At 37.9% G+C, this 19,762-nt stretch overlaps 1 protein-coding gene across 3 annotated transcripts in view; it reads right to left on the reverse strand.

Annotated features, from left to right (window-relative positions):
• whrna (whirlin a) overlaps positions 1 to 19,762 on the reverse strand; it is a 116,144-nt gene that overhangs the window by 55,349 nt on the left and 41,033 nt on the right. For all 3 annotated transcript variants that reach the window (XM_081391612.1, XM_081391613.1, XM_081391614.1), the window contains 2 exons: positions 7,729 to 7,950; positions 2,703 to 2,828 (listed from right to left, as the gene is read on the reverse strand). In XM_081391612.1, the coding sequence (XP_081247738.1) occupies positions 2,703 to 2,828; positions 7,729 to 7,950 (348 nt within the window). The remainder of the gene's footprint in view (positions 1 to 2,702; positions 2,829 to 7,728; positions 7,951 to 19,762) is intronic.

The following is a 19,762-nucleotide window of genomic DNA, read 5'->3' on the forward strand; positions in this document are numbered from 1 at the left end:
TTCGAATAATACCATTCATGCAGTGTAATATAGCTGTTTGTGAATGTAAAAGGTCTGCAAAGGCCTGAAAGAGTCTGGTTTGTAAAATGTTACCCTGTGTTTTTATAAATTAGGGTGTTTCTACTTTAATTAGCAAACTAATTTAGGACTTTTTAGTGAACTGAATCAAAAGATTTAAGTCACTGGCAAAACCGTAAAAAAATAAAGACTTATTGTAATAATAAATTATATCATTTGATAATTATTCTGATATACAGTATATTTATAAAGACACTGTTCCAATGTAGCTTCAATGTAGTTTTGTTTTGTAGCTAACTACATTCAAAAGAATTTGATTGATTGTAGTTAAATCTTGAGTAGCTTCCCCAACACTGGATAACAGAAAGCATTTTAACATTAAAATCTGTCTCTGCTATGCAACATGCCATCAAACGACACATATTGGCAAAGTCAATTTGTGATTTCTGATTCGAAAGTCTCAAAACTGGAAATTTGATCCAAGTCGGAAATTGAACGGAACACAGCATTAATATTTATAAAGTCCAGTAATTCCAAAATGGATAACTTCCTCCTCCTCCTCCTCCTCCTCCTCCTGTTTTGAACGAATAGGGATTTGTTGGCAATACCAATTTATACTTCTTTTCTGGCAGGATATTTATATGGATATATGGATAAGTACATATGGAGCTGCGCATATTGAAAGCAACCTCTCTACAGACCTCCTGGCCTTACATCCATCTGATGGGACCTGTTGGGAAATAGATGGCTCATCCACCTGGTTCCATTGATCTGTGCATTTGTATTTTTCTGTTTGTGTGTGTCTATATCAGGGTGTCGGGTCAGGGGTTCATCTGCTGCTAACACCATAATAACACAATCACTCTGAGTGTCGGGCTATTTGGATGAAAGCTATTTTCTCACTCTGAAGTGGTGGCTCAAACTCGAGGGCTTACCTGCCAATTTTACAGCGAAAGTTCATAGCGACCACAGCTGTAAAGCTACAAAAAGGACAAAATAACACTATAAAAATAGTCCATGTTGCACACACAATGCTTCACTTTTCATATTGATGCATGGAAATTAGCTGTGTAAAGATTCTTCAAAAGTTCTCCTTTTGTGTTTCAAAGAAAAGCATAACAGTCTACAGTTATAGGGTGAATAAATGATCAAAGAATCTTAATTTTTGGGTAAACTATTTCATCAGCGTTCAAAAGTCTGGGGTTGGTAAGATTTTTTAATGTTTTGATATAAGTCTCTTATGCTCACCAAAGCTGCATTTATTTGTGAAATATTATTACAATTTAAAATGACAGTTTACCATTTTAATATATTTTAAAGTGTAATTTATTCCTGTGATGGCAAAGCTGAATTACTCCAGTCTTCAGTGTCACATGATCCTTCAGAAATTATTCTAATATTCTGATTTACTGCTCAAGAAACATTTCTTATTTTTTATCAATGTTGAAAACAGTTGTGCTGCTTACTATTTCTGTGGAAACTGTAATACATTTTTACAGGATTCTTTGATGAATAGAACGTACAAACAAAATATAAATTGTTTAAATGTCTTTACTGTCACTTTTGATCAAAATAATGCCTCTGCTGCAGAATAAAAGTATTCATTTCTTTCAAATCTTACTGACCCCAAACATTTGAACAGTACTGTATTTGTTTATCATAAATATGCCATGGTTTTTTTCATATATGTGACATGATAAATGCTGCTGCTTTCATGTTTGTTTCCGCTGCTGCCCAGAAATCCATCTCACATCTCTCTTCTGAACAGACATATGGCCTGAAGATAAAACATCCAACACTCTCTCCAACTCTCTCTCTCCACAGAGCGTATCTGGATCGCCCTCCCTTTAAACTGCCTTCTCCTCTCAATCCCATCATGAATCTAAAGGCCGGGCACAAAGCGAGCTGCCAGATTGAAAAGAGCTTAAAACTTTCTCTAACACCACATAATAATGATATTCACCACAAATAGTGGCAAAAATGAATAAAGAGAATAAACGCAGGATGTCTGGGCCTATTATGAAACAGGGGAATAGCTGGAGAAAAATCACACGCAGTTCACAGTGAATTCTGATAATTAGTTTTTTCATCTTTCATGCACAAAGACACTTGAAGGAATTGCTCAACTGAAAGCAGGTAGAGTAAAACCAGCTGGACACTTTAAGCCGGAATAAACAAACATGTTTTATCAATCAACAAACCGTCGGGTTTATGGGGTGCCTGTTGGATAGTGGGCGAAGGAAGAACGGTACATCTTGGTTGGGACTTTTCACTGACTTCTACTGTTTTTACATTGAGCTAATGATATATTCTAACCACTAACTTTACCCCTAATCCAAACCATCATAGAAACCTTTTTTGCATTTTCACAAATACATTGTGAAGTCTGTTTACTAAGCTGCTTTCCTCATGGGCCCCACTGGCTGTTGCTCACAAATGTAGGTAAACCTTGATACAAGACTAAAAGCTTACATATTTGGAAAAAGAAAATCAACTTGATAATTAACATGTCAGAGTTGTGGATCAATTAATGCATTAAGTGAAAAAGAAAGATAGACTAGGGGAGTGTGAAATACTCTCAACAGTGAGACAGTTAGTGGTCACGGTAAAACAAAATTAAGGAAAAAAATGCTAAAAAAATAGATCAAATGAAAGGATGTGGGTAAAATAGGCATAAATTGTACCTTCAGTCCTCCACACTCCGCTGCAGACCCTTTGTCTACACCTGTAATGTAGATACCCAGAGAGTATTCAGCCCCTCCGCGGATCATGAGACCCAGAGAACGGCCGTCATCCAGCACCAAATTTACCTGTGAAGAGGAAGGCATTGTAAATCAAATTAATACATTTCACACTTAATGCATTTTGAACAATATTAACTTTTTTTTTTACTTTTGTTCAGCAAGGATGCAATAAATTGATCAAAAGTGCCATTTTTAATGTTTCAGAATATTTCACACAGTATATCACAGATTCCACTAAAATATTAAACAGTACAACTGTTTTAAAAATGGAAAATAGTACAAAATGTTTCTTGAGCACCAAAATTAGCATATTAGAAAGATTTTTGAAGGATGTGACTCTGAAGACTGAAGTAATGGCTAATCATTTGCCATTATTTCCTGTGCTTCCTTTCTGCTGTCAAGGTTTCTAGCACGTTTATCATTGGTTATCATGGTTATTTATTGTTTAATTGATTTCACACACCTGTTCCTCGTTTTGATCCTTTGTTAGTTTTATATATATAATGCGCCCTCAGTTTCATCCACTTATTGTCTGGTGTTATCTGTGCTTATGCACACAGTTTCTTTAACCTTCATTTGTGGATTTCGCTCTTTCGATTTATTTAATAAAGTAACTGCTGCATTTAGATCCGCTCCACCTGCCTCATCTTCAGCCTGAAACGTTACAGTTTGTGCTCTGTTTCTTTAAAACGAATGCACGTGTTTGACATTGTATCTAATGCAATAACAATCAGACATTTTGAAGAGTGCCATAAGTTACCAAATACAATACACAGGCTGCTTTACACACCCAAACAAATCTCTGTAATGTGGCATTGACACTGAGGTGTGACAAGGAAATTAATATATTTCCCAAACACAATGTGTTGTTACAATTTACCTCTCAAACCTAGAGCACCCATTACTGTGCCTTACAACTATAATTCTCGACTATAACAACCCATGTGCCATAGCAAATGGCAGATCTGCTGAACCAGCAGAAGGACTAATGTGACTCCCATGACCTCTTAACAAAAGCAACAATAGTGCTGTGATTAGAATGCATCATAGAATCCCAGCAGAGCCAATCAAAGGGGGGTCACCGGAGTGCCTGCGCGCTCTGGGAGATCAATGCAGCAGCGCGTCGTCTCTTCCATACACCAGAACCCACCAAAAGCATCTGTCGCTCACTAGCACGCTGCTTAAAGGTTAGTACTAGCCATCCCTGAAAGGTCAAGGTGGCGTAGGGCCATACTGTGTCATTGTTCATAATGCCACACATTTATAAATGTCTTTCCCATGAATGGCTCCTTATATTTATGTTTTATTTTTCTTTAGAAGCGTGCTAGAGGCTAAATAGATTTTGGCTTCCAACAGAGCTTTCGACGCAACTTTTGTATCAGTACCCAGGAATTTGTCAGAATTACCCTGCAAATTGCTTCACCGTGATGTGAGACCCGAGCAAGCAGGGTAGTAAATCAGGGCGGACCGATGGAGATTTCTGCTGCGCTGTGCAGTACTGATGAAGCCGCGCGCCACGCTAGCGCTCTCGCTTCCAACGGCCGCAGGGCCCGAGAAAGAGCGCGCGCTCTCCAATAGCCTTGGAAGATTTACACCTGGATGAACAGCTCATAAAACTCTCCCTATAATCACATTTAACAAATTCTGGCACATAGGTAAGAGTATAAGAAAATACAGGGGTGAGGAATAGTGCTAGGGTAAATTTGGGCTGCAAACAGAAAACGGTTCTCATTTAAAATGAGCCAAAATGGACAATGTTCAGTGATTGATTGCTTAATTTATTCGACAAACAGTGTGTGTTCACAGTTCCTTAGGCATATAATGATGTGAAAACAAAATAATTTTTTTCCCTCACCCTTCATTGATTTATATATTTAATTCAGAGTTTAAAATTCATAACAGGGCACCTGCATTCAACTGCAGATGTCTTAGTTTTGTTCAGGTCTGATGGAGACTGAGTAACTGCGGAACAGACTCTCTTGTATTTGCTGCCACTTAATGTTTCATACATATTCAATAATTGTCTGATAAAAAGACATCTAGCCCCAAACACTAATCCACCGGTTTGGATTTGCCCCAACAGACGGCATTGTTCTAAATGGAAATGCATCGGCGTAAAGGGTTTATCAGCCGAGTACACATTGTGTATGTTTACCAGAAAGACTTCTGTAAAATGCAAATCAAACACACACAGCCACACGCACACACATGCTCCTGGTTCTTAACTCAGTCAAATCAAAGTAGCACAAAACGCTTATCAGAAGTACCAAAAAAAACATCCCAGGTGAACCATATCAGGGCTAGTTTTAAATCCCCTTCTTAAAGTGCTACTGCCCATTAGTTATGGGAGATGATCACAGATAGTTTAGCCCAGAGATATGCATGCGTGACAGCAGATAAATTATGACTTATAGAAAAGGGCAGTGGTCCAATGGCACTTCAGCATCATTGGGGTTGTCATCAGCTGGCACAAATAAGATAAAGAGCTTTGGTTTACAGAAATAATAGCATAGACAGCATTTCATGAAAGACAAGGCAAATTCTTCTTTCGCTCCTCTCTTGCACACCAGTGAAAACTCATTTCTGCACTCAACCTATACAGGAGCAGAACACTTAAAATGACATCCATTTATTGAAGCTGGTGAGCTGTAAACAACGTAGCTTTAGCATTGAGTTTTTGAAGGCTCTTGCACATGCAAATGATCAGAAGTTCTCCATCCATACTGTATTTGAACAACTATGTAACTGTCGCCCACACCTTTACTTTATGAACAAGAAACTTTCACCTAACAAACTGTTTACATGGACAAATACACTACTGCTCAAAAGTTTGGGGTCAGTAAGTTTTTGTTTGGGGGGGTGGGGGTTGTCATTTTTTAATGTGTTTTTAAGATTGACCAATTTATATATTTAATTAAGTGCAAGATGACGCATCAGAAGCGCTTGCCCAGAAAGGCGCGTCTCAGACAGTGCACAAATATTGAATTGAGTTCTCTTTCACATGTTCTTGTGCTTGAATGGGCATATTCACACACAATTATGACAAAAATGGCCATATTGGCGAGTATCCTAGTAAACATAGCCAGTTATGTCTTAAGTGAACGTAAACAGTTGTAAAGCTTTTAACAGAAATAAAGCTCATGTGTAAGGACCGGTTAACACAGGATGCGTTTTTGCTGTTAAAAGCACGAGGTGCAAGTCAATGGAACGAACACAACCGCAAGGTCTAGGTTTACTTGTCTTAAACAAGATTTTAAATTTATATGAGGTTACATGGATCAAAAACACAGAAAACAACAACTAGATCTATTTTATTTTATTTATTTATTACTTTTTTGTGGTGGTTCAAGTAAAACTTTTAACAATTGGCCCGGAAAATAATCCTTAGTGATGAGCCCTGACTTCTTTCAAAAACATGAAATTATCATAAAGATCCCAAACTTTTAAACAATAGCGTATATTATTGTTAGCCTGTTTATCGGTCCAATGGCGGTTTTCCAATAATATGGGTGAAGGTCTTTGCACGTTACTGTCTTTCCTTTTACGCAACACTTCATTAAATGAAATACATTTTCTCATATGTATTACCTCATTATTTCATCTGACTCCATAAATGAAAAAGGTTTTAATGATATCTGAGCATCAAGTGAGCGAATGTTTGATTATTCTTTTTAACTCTTTAAGTATATTTTACCAGTTCATATTAGAAAACTATGTCGCTCAGAGTTCCTCACGTTTTCTGTTTTTAACGCGGGTCTCACGATCACAATCTAGTCAGTTTTGATCATCAAATTGCTATATACTTGAGATCGGTCACATTCACGTTTACACACTCAAAGATACTTTGGTATAGCCACCATGGAATTGCATACACTTGAATTTAATTTAAACGTTTACTTCAGTAGAGGTATGGCCACTATTACATATATAAGTTGACCAACATTATAATATACATGTCAAACATTCTCTTATATTAGCTTTGGATTGGCCATGTCGTGGTTTCCCACATACACTTTTCTAAAGTAACATTAAATTAAAACAGAGGTAAGACACACCCAAATTTAGATTGGCCGAGCAGCATTTGCTGTTCTAAACGGAAATTCACTTCTTGTCTTTGCAAACCAAGTACACTTGAATTGATGCCAAATATTAGTTGTCACTAATCTGATGCAAAACTTGCAGGAACATACGAATCCGTTTAATCTACTTGGGAAAACAACTGGAGAGTCAATTTCATAATCAGTTCAAAGATAATAAATACAAAACATCAAATGCTCTGGAATAAAGAGAAAAGATGCGTGATGCTGAGAGTACGTGATGTACTGAGAGTCTCGGCCACTCTCAGCATCACGTGCCAATTTGAGCTACAAATAGCCCCGAGCCTTCTTCAGCATCTCCCTAAATACTCAGACCAAGGCAGAAACCTCTTTTCAAATGTAAACATGAGTTCACAGTGAGAATTTCCATTAATCACCGTCCCAGACTTACTGGGGACAGAAGTTGATTTACATGGGGGCACACCCACAGCAGTTAACAAGATATCTCTAAACTCTTAAATACCTTATTACCTTTTGGTTTACTTCTTTGGGAATGAGACCTTTGTACCAGTCGCACTGAGACATTTCAAATGACACCAAACATGTATAATACTGTATGATAATTGTTCATATTAAACCATATAGATTTTTGGGTGAATTCAGGTAGGGATGGGTGAAGGGAATGATGTGTAAATTGGGAGGTGATCAACTCAAGTGTGATCGTGTCTCGAATGGGGATGGTAATATAGCAAAAGAGTTCAAATGTTAATTTCCTTTGTTTTCTCGCAGGGTAGCCCAGGACCTTAACTGGCACCCGCCTTACATTATCTTAATCGGAATTGGGTCATATCCTCATTACATAAGCATAATGTAAACACATTAAACTTGCTATAACTCGATTAAGGACTGCTGTAAATGTGAATCTTCACCTTCTTCTCATCTCCGTCCTGCAGAAGCTGCATGTGGCTGCGGCCCTGACTGTTAGACCTGCGCAGAGTGGCACTGCGATGCTCAGCCAGCAGGTCAGGGGGTGGGGACACACTGCGCCCCTGTGGATCCACCCAGGTGTAGACATGATTTGTGACATAACCACCTGGGATACGGCCCACAGAACGCACCGACATGGAGAGCTTTTTGCTGCCCTTCAGCACCTGTGAGAGAGAGAGACAGTGACAGAGAGATGAAAAGGTACAATCAGTCCAGCGTGTCTGCTAAGCGATAAAAGGGAAAAGCAGTTATGGGAATATAAAGATATTCATGTGAAAATGCTAACATTTCCACTCCATGTGATAAAGAGCTCCATCGATACTCAAGCTGCAAACAACAAACACAAGAAGCTACCTGGAAACTGACGATTACCAAGCTACAAGCTACACATCATTTTAAAGCAGTTTAACACTACAAGTTACCAGCTAAAACCGGCTGAATAAATACATTGAAGCTATTTAAGAAGGAAATATCTTTAAAAAATAATAAATAAATCAGTAGTATCTGATGATATATGAATGAGAGCGATTTTTATCTGGCACAAAACAAACAATAAGGATCTTTAAGACTTAACTTGCAAACGTAAGCAGATTTTGATTCATCCCAGTAAATTGAATCTTTTGATTCAGTTCAGCAATAGGACTCAGATTCAAATAGGGTTCAGTTCAGATTCATTGAATAATATAGACTACAATGCAACTAATAATTCGAAACACCCTAATTAATCAAAAACATAGTGCTGAATATTTCATTAAATGCGATGGAGGCAATTGATGAATTGGTGAATAATTTTAGAAGCAGTTCATTTCATTTGAATGAACTAAAATGAATCAGACTTTAATATGTTACTGGTTAGAAATAAGTATATTTTTTAAATAACATAGCTAAGTTAGCAGTGTTACTCCTTTAACTAGGCTAGTCCCTAACACTGCTAAAACGCAAGGGCAGATCTCTTTTCAGAGACATACAATACAGAGGAACATGGTGCGGAGATGAAAGTCCTATTTGTGGTGTTTGCCTCATTGGTCTCTGATGGTCTGCTATGCTCACCGTCACTCCACAGATCAAGTCTAGTGCAACTGGCACTGCGGGACGCCACAAATTCAGCTGAGTGTGAAATGACACCATTATCTCCTACCACACACACACACACAAACATACACCAAGTCGGCATTAAACACACACATTCCAATGCAACAACTTATAATTGGGCTGAACTCAAAGAACTTCCTGTTCTCAGGGTGGCCTCGCAGTATCTACTTCCCATGCAGCTCAGACTCCCTCGCAATGCACTTCAGAAACGGTTAGGGAGTTTGTGTCCGCAGGCGTGCTCTGTTGCGTATCTCTGACCTAGTTCTGCGGAATGTTTATTGAGTTGCAAAATACAGTAGTCCAGATTTTAAGTGTAACAAAATAAAACTGCTTATTCGTGAGTCACTCCGTCTGTTGAAAATAAACACCAATGGTGCTTTGTTAATCCCCAGAAATGTTTCAAAGCCCAAAGTTTGGATTTATTTAGGAGTTAATCTGGTCCGTAAGCATCTGGTTTCCTTTCTTTCCTGGGCCATGATTTGTGACCTGATCCAGCAAAATGAGTCACAGTGACCCAAATTTCAAAATTGAGATTTTGGTATTAATGGAAAGAGGAGACCATAAGCTTTCAAATGATATCCTAGTCAAAGTCATACCTTGAATGGTTGTAAAGATATATACATTTGAAATATGGTCGTCTGTCCTCTTTTTCCAACTGAAAACCTGAGAAAATCGCTTTTAAAGTTTTTTGCCCGTTTTTTGTTGATATCTTTCAAAATCCATTGCATTTAAAGGGATGAACTATTTATTGTACAGCTTAATTTGACCAAAGACATTAATATATGCTATTATGCCATGCTGAAGCTCAAATTATTTTAAAGTTTTTATTTGAATACATAATTTCAAAGGCACTTTTACAAACATTTACTAAAATCAGAAAGATTGAACAGAGGTGCTACAGTTTTCCTTGAGAGAGGGTGTGTGTGTGTGTGTGTGTGTGTGTGTGTGTGTGTGTGTGAGAGAGAGAGAGAGAGAGAGAGAGAGAGAGAAAGTGAGAGAGGCAGAGAGACAAGGAAACAGAGAAAAAATAATGTTAGCCTATGCAATCATATCTTTGTGTAGGCTAGTTGACAATAACAGTGTAACATATTCATAACGGAGATACCAACAGTTAAATATTGGGTTAAAATAAATCAAACACATTGTAATGGATTCTCCTTGCAGATAAATACACTCACAGAATAATTGCACTCACTCACATCCATACACGATAAATACCACAGGGCTGTCACTTTCGCTGTCGCTGTCATCAGAGGATGACACGTCTCCAGATCCAAAACAATCACTGATAGCCTTAGCCACTCTTGATAACCAGCAGCTTAGGTTAGAAGCCTCCAGTGAGTTCAACGCTTTTGGCGACTTTTTGGCGACTTTGCTCTCTTTTGACAGCGATATTTCTCAAATTAATAATATTTAATCTTTCTGAGGAGATCTGCTAGCTTGTTTACACAGAGCGCTGCGAGTCTGACAGGAGAATGGCTGGACCAATCGCGTGCCGGTCAGTCGAAACGGGGCTTCCCATTGACAAATGATCAGCGTTTGTGTACATTTCTAAGCTTTTTGATTGGTCCTATACAACGTGAAACACCATATTTGGAGAGCAGAGACAGTTTGAGGGGATTCCCGGGAAATGCTCAGAGGTGACGAGAGGATTTGAGAAAAGCATTTCGAGCGAATTTAGTAAAACTTTGTAAATTTAATAGTCATTTAAATACCTTTACTCAATTATCTGGACTACGAAACTTTAGGAGATTATTTTTGAATGTCTGTTCTTTGAGATTTAGCAAAAAAAAATTTTTTTTAAAAATCTATTATTTTCATTGTTTTTCCACATAATCGGCCCATATCTTAAAATGGAACGTTGCGACTTCCGACTCATTTCGCCAGATCGGGTCACATTTGCCTGGGTTTTTTAAGCGAGTGACAAGTTGTTTTTTGGGATAGAGGAATGCAAAGCAAAGACTACTAAAATGAAGACACATTGGAATGAACAGAAAATAAAAAATATGAGAAAGCGAAGAGATGAATGACAGAATACAAATTACTTGAAGGGATACAGTAATACAGTAATTTACCCAAAAATTTTAATTCTATTTTCTCAACCTCATGTTGTTCCTGTATGACCAAGCCTTTCTTATGTGGAACACAAAAAGGGAAATATTAAAGAACTTGCCAGGATTCTCTTTTCCATGAAATCATAATGAATCCAGACTAACACTTTCAAGTTTGAAAAGGACATGAACTCAAAGGCCCTGTCCCAAATGGAACCCTATGCCCTTGCAATCTTCCTTTGAGTCCACGCTTTCTTGAAGTAATGCCGCTTTGACTGTCGGGTGAAAGTCTCCTGCGGGGCTCACTTCAGTGAGGGCTCGGCAAAAGTGTGCATATCGGCCGCAAATGAGGCGCTCGCAAGCACCCTTTTTAAAGCTAACATGACAAATGGAACACCCTACAGTCTTGTGGACTTAGAGGATTAGTTCACTTTTAAAAAAACTTTTGCTGATAATTTACTCACCCCCATGTCATCAAAGATGTCCATGTCTTTCTTTCTTCAGTCGAAAAGAAATTAAGGTTTTTGATGAAAACATTCCAGGATTTTCCCCCATATAATGGACTCCAATGGGACCCAAACGGTTCAAGGTCCAAATGACAGTTTCAGTGCAGCTTCAAAGGGCTTTAAACGATACCAGACGATGAATAAGGGTCTTATCTAGCGAAACGATCGGTCATTTCAAAAATAAATAAAAAGGTTTAAGTTTTATAAGCACAAATGCTCGCCTTGCTCTGTTCTGTGATGCGCGTTCGTGACGTCACGTTATACGCAATTACGTTGAAAAGGTCACGCTTGACGTGTTTACAAATGTGCGGAAGGAGGACCATATACACATATTCAAATGTATTTGTGTCAGTTTATCGTTTAAAATGCCCATTTCGTGTGCGTATCCTGGGTGCTTTAATATTAAAAAGCCTAAAAGAAAATTTTCTTTAGGACAGAAATTTTTCAAGCATGACCTTTTCAACGTAATTGCGTATTACGTGACGTCACGAACGCGCATCACAGAACAGAGCAAGGCGAGCATTTGTTCTTATAAAACTTAAACTTTTTTATTTATTTTTGAAACGACCGATCGTTTCGCTAGATAAGACCCTTATTCATCGTCTGGTATCGTTTAAAGCCCTTTGAAGCTGCACTGAAACTGTCATTTGGACCTTGAACCGTTTGGGTCCCATTGAAGTCCATAATATGGGGAAAAATCCTGGAATGTTTTCATCAAAAACCTTAAATTTCTTTTCGACTGAAGAAAGAAAGACATGGACATCTTGGATGACATGGGGGTGAGTAAATTATCAGCAAATGTTTTTTTAAAAGTGAACTAATCCTTTAACGGACACGTGCACTCGGCGGCCATTGTAAGTCCACAAGACTGCAAATGCATACAAGGTGTGCCATTTGGGACAGGGCCAACATCAACTTTTCATACAAGTATCATAATACACTGCCCGGCCAAAAAAAAATAAAAAATACGTAGGAAAACACATCATGGCCATGTTCCAGGATGACAATGTCAAGATTCATCAGACTCAAAATGTGAAAGAATGGTTGGAAGGGAGCATGAAGAATCATTTTCACACATGAATTGGCACCTCTGAGTCCAGACCTTAAATTCATAGAAAGTCGTTGGGATGTGATGGAGTAGACTTTACAGAGTCTCTTGCATTGTCAATACAAGATCTTGACCATAAATTGATACAGTACACCTCTTGATGGAAATACCATCACAACATTTATTTTCATCAAGGTGCATCAATTTTATATTATAATTTGATGATTTTGTTTACTTCTTGAAGCTTGAAAGCCTCATTAATTGTAATACATGAAAAAAACATCACATACATTTAATGTTAGTATTAATGGATCAAGTGTTGCTGAAAAAGATGCGTCTTCAGCTGTTTCTTGAAAATGGCTACAGACTCAGCAGCTCTGGTTGAGTTAGGCAGGTCATTCCACCAGCAGGGAACAGTCAAGGTGAAGGTCAGTGAAAGTGATTTTGTGCCTCTTTGAGATGTAACAACTAGTACATTCTTTAAAATGCCTCCTTTTATGTTCCACAGAAGAAATAAAGAGATACGGGTATAGAACAACATGAGGGTGAGTAAATGATTTTCCTTTTTGGGTGAACTACTCCTATAGGAGACTATAGGAGAAGATAAAAAACAGCTTTGTCCCTGCTGTGAATACTAACAAATAAAAGAGCGCCTGGCAGCGAGATTCTTAATGCACCATCGCTGCTCTAAAGTGCTGACTGTGACACTGTCTGATGGAGTGTGTCAACAAATGAGTGGCATAACTCATAGAATACTGTTGTATGAGAGGGAGAGAGAGATAAAGGGATGAAGACAGCAAGCAGGCATCTTATATGATATGCTACAATGTCACCTTAGGAAAGCCAATAATGCCAATAATGTGGAAAAATGCATTAATAGCCCCAAGCAAGAGCAGAAGGACATAATTAAAGAAAGTTTCATGCTGCTGAGAGAGAGGCGAAATGTTGGACTTCTCATCTAGAAGACTTAAACTCAACATAAAACATTTGCAAGCCATTTGACTTCCATAATGTGATGTTTCAGAAGATGGAGCAACAAAATACAGAACTTGCATTAAGAATTCATGTTGACTTTAAAGTCGCATTAAATGGAAGTCTTTTCATCCCTATAGTGACAAATATCCGAGTGAAACGGCTTGAACAAATGTAGGCCGGGACTTGATTGTGTCCATTGGGATTTGATTGGATCATTGTGGTTTTCTTTTCATCTACAGTATAATAAATACTGCAATACTGCATAAAAAAATGCTAATTTTAAAGGCCATGAACACTTAAAGCTAATTGCTCCAAGTAATTTCACATCTGAGCCTGATGGCCCTACCAATTCACATGAAACCCAGCACACACACACACACTCTGAGCTGCCTGGCATTCTGTTTATTTACTGTCATTTCCAATGGGACCGATAAAGCATCCGAGAGCAGAATGAGAAATCAAGTCATAAATGCCGAATGTTTGAGCATGTGAAGCTCAGTGTGCACTGACCAGCTGGCATGGATACTGAAGCAAACAGAAAACGCATACATAAACAGACAATCTGCGATTGTTGCTTTGAATTAGCATTACAAAAAGGGGCCAATTAGATGATCACAAAGGGTAATTGGGTCTGGTTAGCAGTGCCGTGTGCTCAGAATGAGTTTATGAGATTACGCAGACAAGCTCGGAAGGGACGCAGGAGACATTTGCATGTGATTGAGCGATTCAGGATGAAAACCAGGAGGACAATGAATCTAAAAGATTTAAGAATCGCTGTAGTACAATTAGATGGATCTGAGTCAGTTCTTGTGCTCATATATAGCGGATTTTGCGTAGGTGTGTTTATTTTTATTTTTAAAGTAGCTAGTATGTGTAGGTGTTCATTTGTGAACAGTAGTATTCCGAGTGTCATCCCAATAAATATACAGCTCTTTCATACAGTACTGAGTCATGATCTTTGAACAATTTACACTATCATTCGGATTGGTAAGATTTTTAATGTTTAAAAAAAAATACTCATCAAGGCTGCAATTTTATGATCAAAAATATAGTACAATAGTAGTAATATTGTGAAATATTATTACATTTTAAAACAACTGTTTTCAATTTGAATATGTTTTAAAATGTAATTTATTTTTGTGATGGCAGAGCTAAATTTTTTGCAACCATTACACCAGTCTTCAGTGTCACATGAAAATCATTATAATATGCTAATCAACATTGAAAACAGTTGTGCAGCTTAGTAATTTTGTGCAAACCATAATAATTTTCTTCAATATTTTTTTGGAAATAGAAATATTTTGCAACACTGTCGCTTTTGATAATTTTGGAGCATTCAACTGTATTGTATTATTCTCACAACCCCCCAATTGTTTTTTAACCCACACTTTTGAAAGATACAGTGTATCTTGAAGATTAATTTCAAGTAACTGTCAGATGTTTCTCCTAAAAGAATAAAAAGGTAGCTTTAAATGGTTAATTCACCTAAAAATTAAAATGGTGTCATTAATTACTCGCTTGTTACGTTGTAAAGCGCTTACGGGTACATAAGTATTGGCCGACTTCTGCATCAGCATCACACGCATGTGTCTTGGTGCTCACGTGAACAGCGTCAGAGACTGACACGGAAAAGAAGAAATAGTTGAATAAACTCGTTACTTTTGTTTTTTGCGCACAAAAAGTATTCTCGTTGCTTCATAACATTAAGGTTGAACCATTGTAGTCACATGGACTATTTTAACGATGTCTTTACTACCTTTCTGGACTTTGAAGGTGGCAATTACGTTTCAGTCTATGGTGGGGTCAGAAAGCTCTCGAATTTCATCAAAAATATCGACATGAGGGTGAGTAATTAATGACAGAATTTTCATTTTTGGGTGAAACAACCCTTTAAATTTGATCAATTTACAGCTATAAAACTAATATGAATAGCACAACTGAGATAATTAGGTTTCAAAAGAATTTGATGAGAAATGTTTAAGTTCAAATTGAAATCTATAACTTTTGATTGGAGATTTGGCACATGCGAGATTGCTATGTTTTGAAGGACAAAAAACAAATCTGAGAAGTCTTCCCATTAAAAGTTTCCATTTGCTCTCCATTTAATCTCCTTTTCAAATGTTTTTCACACTACTTATCTCAGAGTTAAGGACACTTTTAACCATGGGTAAAGCAAAGTTGTTTGAGCTTGTATCAATGAGCTTTTTATCCAAAAAACATGGTGTGCATCGTAAGACAAAACAATGGTACTGACGTATTTTAAGTAAGTGCAAGTTGCTTTTAGTTAAGACCGCTCAAACATGCATGTCACAAGTACACTTGAGCCTTGTCTGCTTTTCACACTGTGCTTAACCCCAGGTTATCATAATTCTAAACCACAATTTTAACCCCAGGTAGAGGAACATTTCACAATTGTAACTTAGAACTGCTTTTCACCCGGGGTTATAAAATCCTGCTCCAGAGCAGGGTTTAGAACCATCTTTGCTGTGTTTACCGCACATTGCAGTGCTAATCTTGAGTAGTGTGAAATGTCTTCGGTGTTAGAATGTTACCAACAGCGCACCTCATTTGGACAGTCACGGATAAAATTTAACATTTTCCTCTTCAAACGCTGAAATGAGCCATGGTGTGCATGTCGTTTCAGCGTTTGAAGAGGAAAATGTCAAATGGTGATAAAAACATAAATTGGAGTGAAGAAGAGACTATTCAGCTCTTACCCTTATTAGGGTGGTCCTTATCAAGTCCAAATTTTTTTTGTGCAAAATGTTAGTGTCTTAACCTCTTAAACTGTTCCTTTTAACTTCAAAATTAGAAAAATGCAAAAATGTTGACAAAAAATGATATTTAGAGGTAGCTCAATCATGTGGAAGATTGCCTATGTTAAGCTGTGCGGCGTTATTGTGATATGCAAGTAATATTAAAAGTTGCTGCAAATGAACTACATTTTATTGAAATCAGAGCAACACTGACATGACAACAATGACAACAATCTCAAAAAAGCACAAAGTTTTCAACAATCCCTCATTTCTGAGCAGCCAGTGTTGACTTTTTGCAGTCTGGATAGATCTGTCGGTGATCTTCCACCACATGAAGGAGAAACTGCAATTGTTCTTCAGAGTGTGTGAGATAGCCATTGTATTCTTGAATCAGAGCCACTCCTCTCTCGGCGTGATCAATGACTACTTTCATTGCATGTATAATTGCCTGTGCCTCCTGATAATCTGCTTGATTCGGCCAAAGTTCCGGGTCAATTTCAAGGAACGTAATGTAATTTTTTAAACCAAAAAAATGTGCTCTAAACCCAAACAATAACCAAGGTGATCATCAATAGAAATATGTATTGATTCCACCAGGAAAGGTAAATCTGCTAAACCGGGTCATGGATGGATTAATTTGGATTTAGTTTCTACAATAAGTAAACTAAGATATGCATCTAAAATACATACTGTATTTAGGAATATATGGAGCATATGGAACATGTGGAGATTTTTTGGGAATTTTACTAGCCAGGTACAATACCAATTCAAATGATCGTTTTTTACGAAAATCATCAAAATCTCAGAAAGTTTAAAGCTATTGAGCTACCAGTAATTATTATGTTACTGCCATAAAAACTGGCATGCTGTATTTTCTTATATAAAGGAACAATTTGAAGGGTTAAGAGCATGACATTGGAGACTTTAAAAATAAGGACACCCTAACCCTTATCTGAAAAAGTCCATTTAGGAAAAACTTGATAGTACAGTCAGCAATATATAATACAAGGATGCACAATGCTAGAGCCTTAAATGTAAACAGGTAGCATGCTGAATTCGTCCATTGCTGACATTAACATTAACCCAGCAGTGTGTACAGTGTAAAACATCAGCTTATGAATATCCAGGATTAATTGCAGTGTGAAATGTGATAACTCATGATTCCATTTACCTGTGGTTTAGAATAGCCCAGGGTTAAAGGTGCAGTAAGTAATACTGACAGGTAGCAGTTGAAATTAGCACTGCAGTCCAAATTCAAAATACTGGAGAGTTATTACCCCCGCCCCCTCCTCCTCAGTCTCAGCGCTCACGCAGGTTGCCAAATTGAGGACATGGAACAGGAACAAGCGCAGTTGACAATGGAAGGCGACAAGCCTTACATTGAAAATGGATGAGTTTATTTATCTGTGTTTAATATGTATTTGGACAAACTGGACAGATGGATGCTGAGGCTTTTTAGGTTGGGTAGAATCTGCGATCTCTTACCCAGTTTGTTGCGTTGATGGACGAAATAAGCTGCAACTGGCAACTCAGGGATGTCGAAATACTAATGGATAAATTGGCAGTGGGCGAAATCTCACAGACCAAAACAAAAACAGACATTCCAACACTGAATGCAACGCACATTTCGAATTAGAATAACTCACTGTAGCAATGTTTTTCGAAGAATCAAGTATGTGGACATAGCATGTTTGATAAATATCTGCAAACATATTATGGCATTTTTATGCTTTAGCTCAGTCCAAAAAAAATTACATACAGCACCTTTCATTTCAAGTGTGAAAAGCCCTCCAGAGGGTTAATATTTTTGCCAGCAACAGACAATAAATTATAAATAAATAAGCAACCTCATTAGATATTCAAGCACTTTCTACAGCCGCAGAAATGATAAAGTAAGATACAGAGCTAGCCTGGGTGCCAGCCGAACTTAGCCCCGCCCAGAGGTCGGGAAGTTTGGTCTGGACTTGATCCGTTGTGGAGCAACTATGCTTGAACCAGAGCTGTTCGGAGCAATCAAATTGTCAGGGCGAGCTTTATACGATGATGGACAGATGATCAACAGTAACGTAATCATCCACGTCACCAAAGAGCGCTTGGGTTGAATTCGTTTACAACAAAGATGACTGCCGCTGGAGAATTGAGATTTGTAGATTCCGCCATCGCGTCTGTTATAGAAGATATCGACAGCGCATTCATTTTAAAAGAGGAACAGAGAACCGCGATCAAGGCATTTGTCGATCAGAAAGATGAATGAAGAACATACGTCACTTACTCCATTGCTCTGATTGGTTGTAGGTCTATCCAATTGAGTGCAGAGGCATTTTCTTTCCTGGTTCGGTTGAAACACGCCCCATAATCACAGCCCAATGGAGCAGTATCAGACTCATATTCTGACTAGAATCTGAGTATGACAACGTCAGGCTAATACAGAGCACTAACTGGTCACAAAATGCACCTGATTCTCTCTATTTTTACCTCCATACCGACCATCCACCTGTGACTGCCATGACACATGTTCCCCTTAGGCGTTACTGCATAAGCAAAATCTCATCTGTCAAAGAAATAACAAAACAAATTCTTATTTAGTCCCTTTAATGAGAGACCCTGAGACCAAACACAACAAAGTGAAATTTAAATTAAAGTTTGTCACTGAAGGATATTGAAATACGCTCAAAATTAAGATGAAAAATGGCAGATTTTGTCAGATATGTCAGCTGGAGAGAGACATGTGTTTAAAGCAGTGAGGTCTGATATAGTTTGACAGCTCTGGACAACACTGACATCTTTCAACAGTTCTGTCCAGAGCTGTGGCATCTTATGCTGAAGGGATCGATCGGACTAAAACAAGCAGCTACAGCAAACATTTCTCGCTCTCTCTACACTTCTTTCCATTTATCAGCTTTCCAACTTGTCTCATCTCTCATTCTTATTTATGGGTTATATAGCAGGGGTCGCCACCACATGGGATGAAGAGGGATGTAAAAGGAAAGAGAGGAGGAGTGAGAGAGAGCGCTTGACTTAAGGGCAGATTTTGTGCTTGAATCAGGGGGGAGATTAAGGGAGATTTTTCACTCTTTGACTGAAACATGAGAGAATACTTTAAGAGGTTTTGCGAACAACAAAAACAGACAAAGCATGGTGGGACATACAAATATAGTACCGACAAACAACAATATCATCTCTCCGGGATTGTTGAAGGCGTCTATGTCAGGGAGAATTGTTTCAGTTAAATCAAAGCTGACAGGAGACCGGATAAACATACTAATGCTCTCCTCAAAATGCAAAAACAGCTCGAATCAGACACATCAAATGCATGCAAATACTGTACGAAGCCTGTAAAAGCACAACACTGCAAAAAAAAAAAAAGATTTTCTTAATCAGTATTTTTGTCTCGTTTTCCATTGAAAACCATCTAAATATCCTTAAAACAAGATCAGTTTACTGGGGAAGCAAAACTGCAAAAGATATAAAGACTTGACAAACCTGATGACTAATGTCTTGAGAATTGAGATTGGAGAACTACTTTATATGCTGAAGAACCAGTACAG

This window comes from Scardinius erythrophthalmus, assembly GCF_964197995.2.
Source record: "Scardinius erythrophthalmus genome assembly, chromosome: 17".
In the NCBI taxonomy this organism is placed as follows: Eukaryota; Metazoa; Chordata; class Actinopteri; order Cypriniformes; family Leuciscidae; genus Scardinius; species Scardinius erythrophthalmus.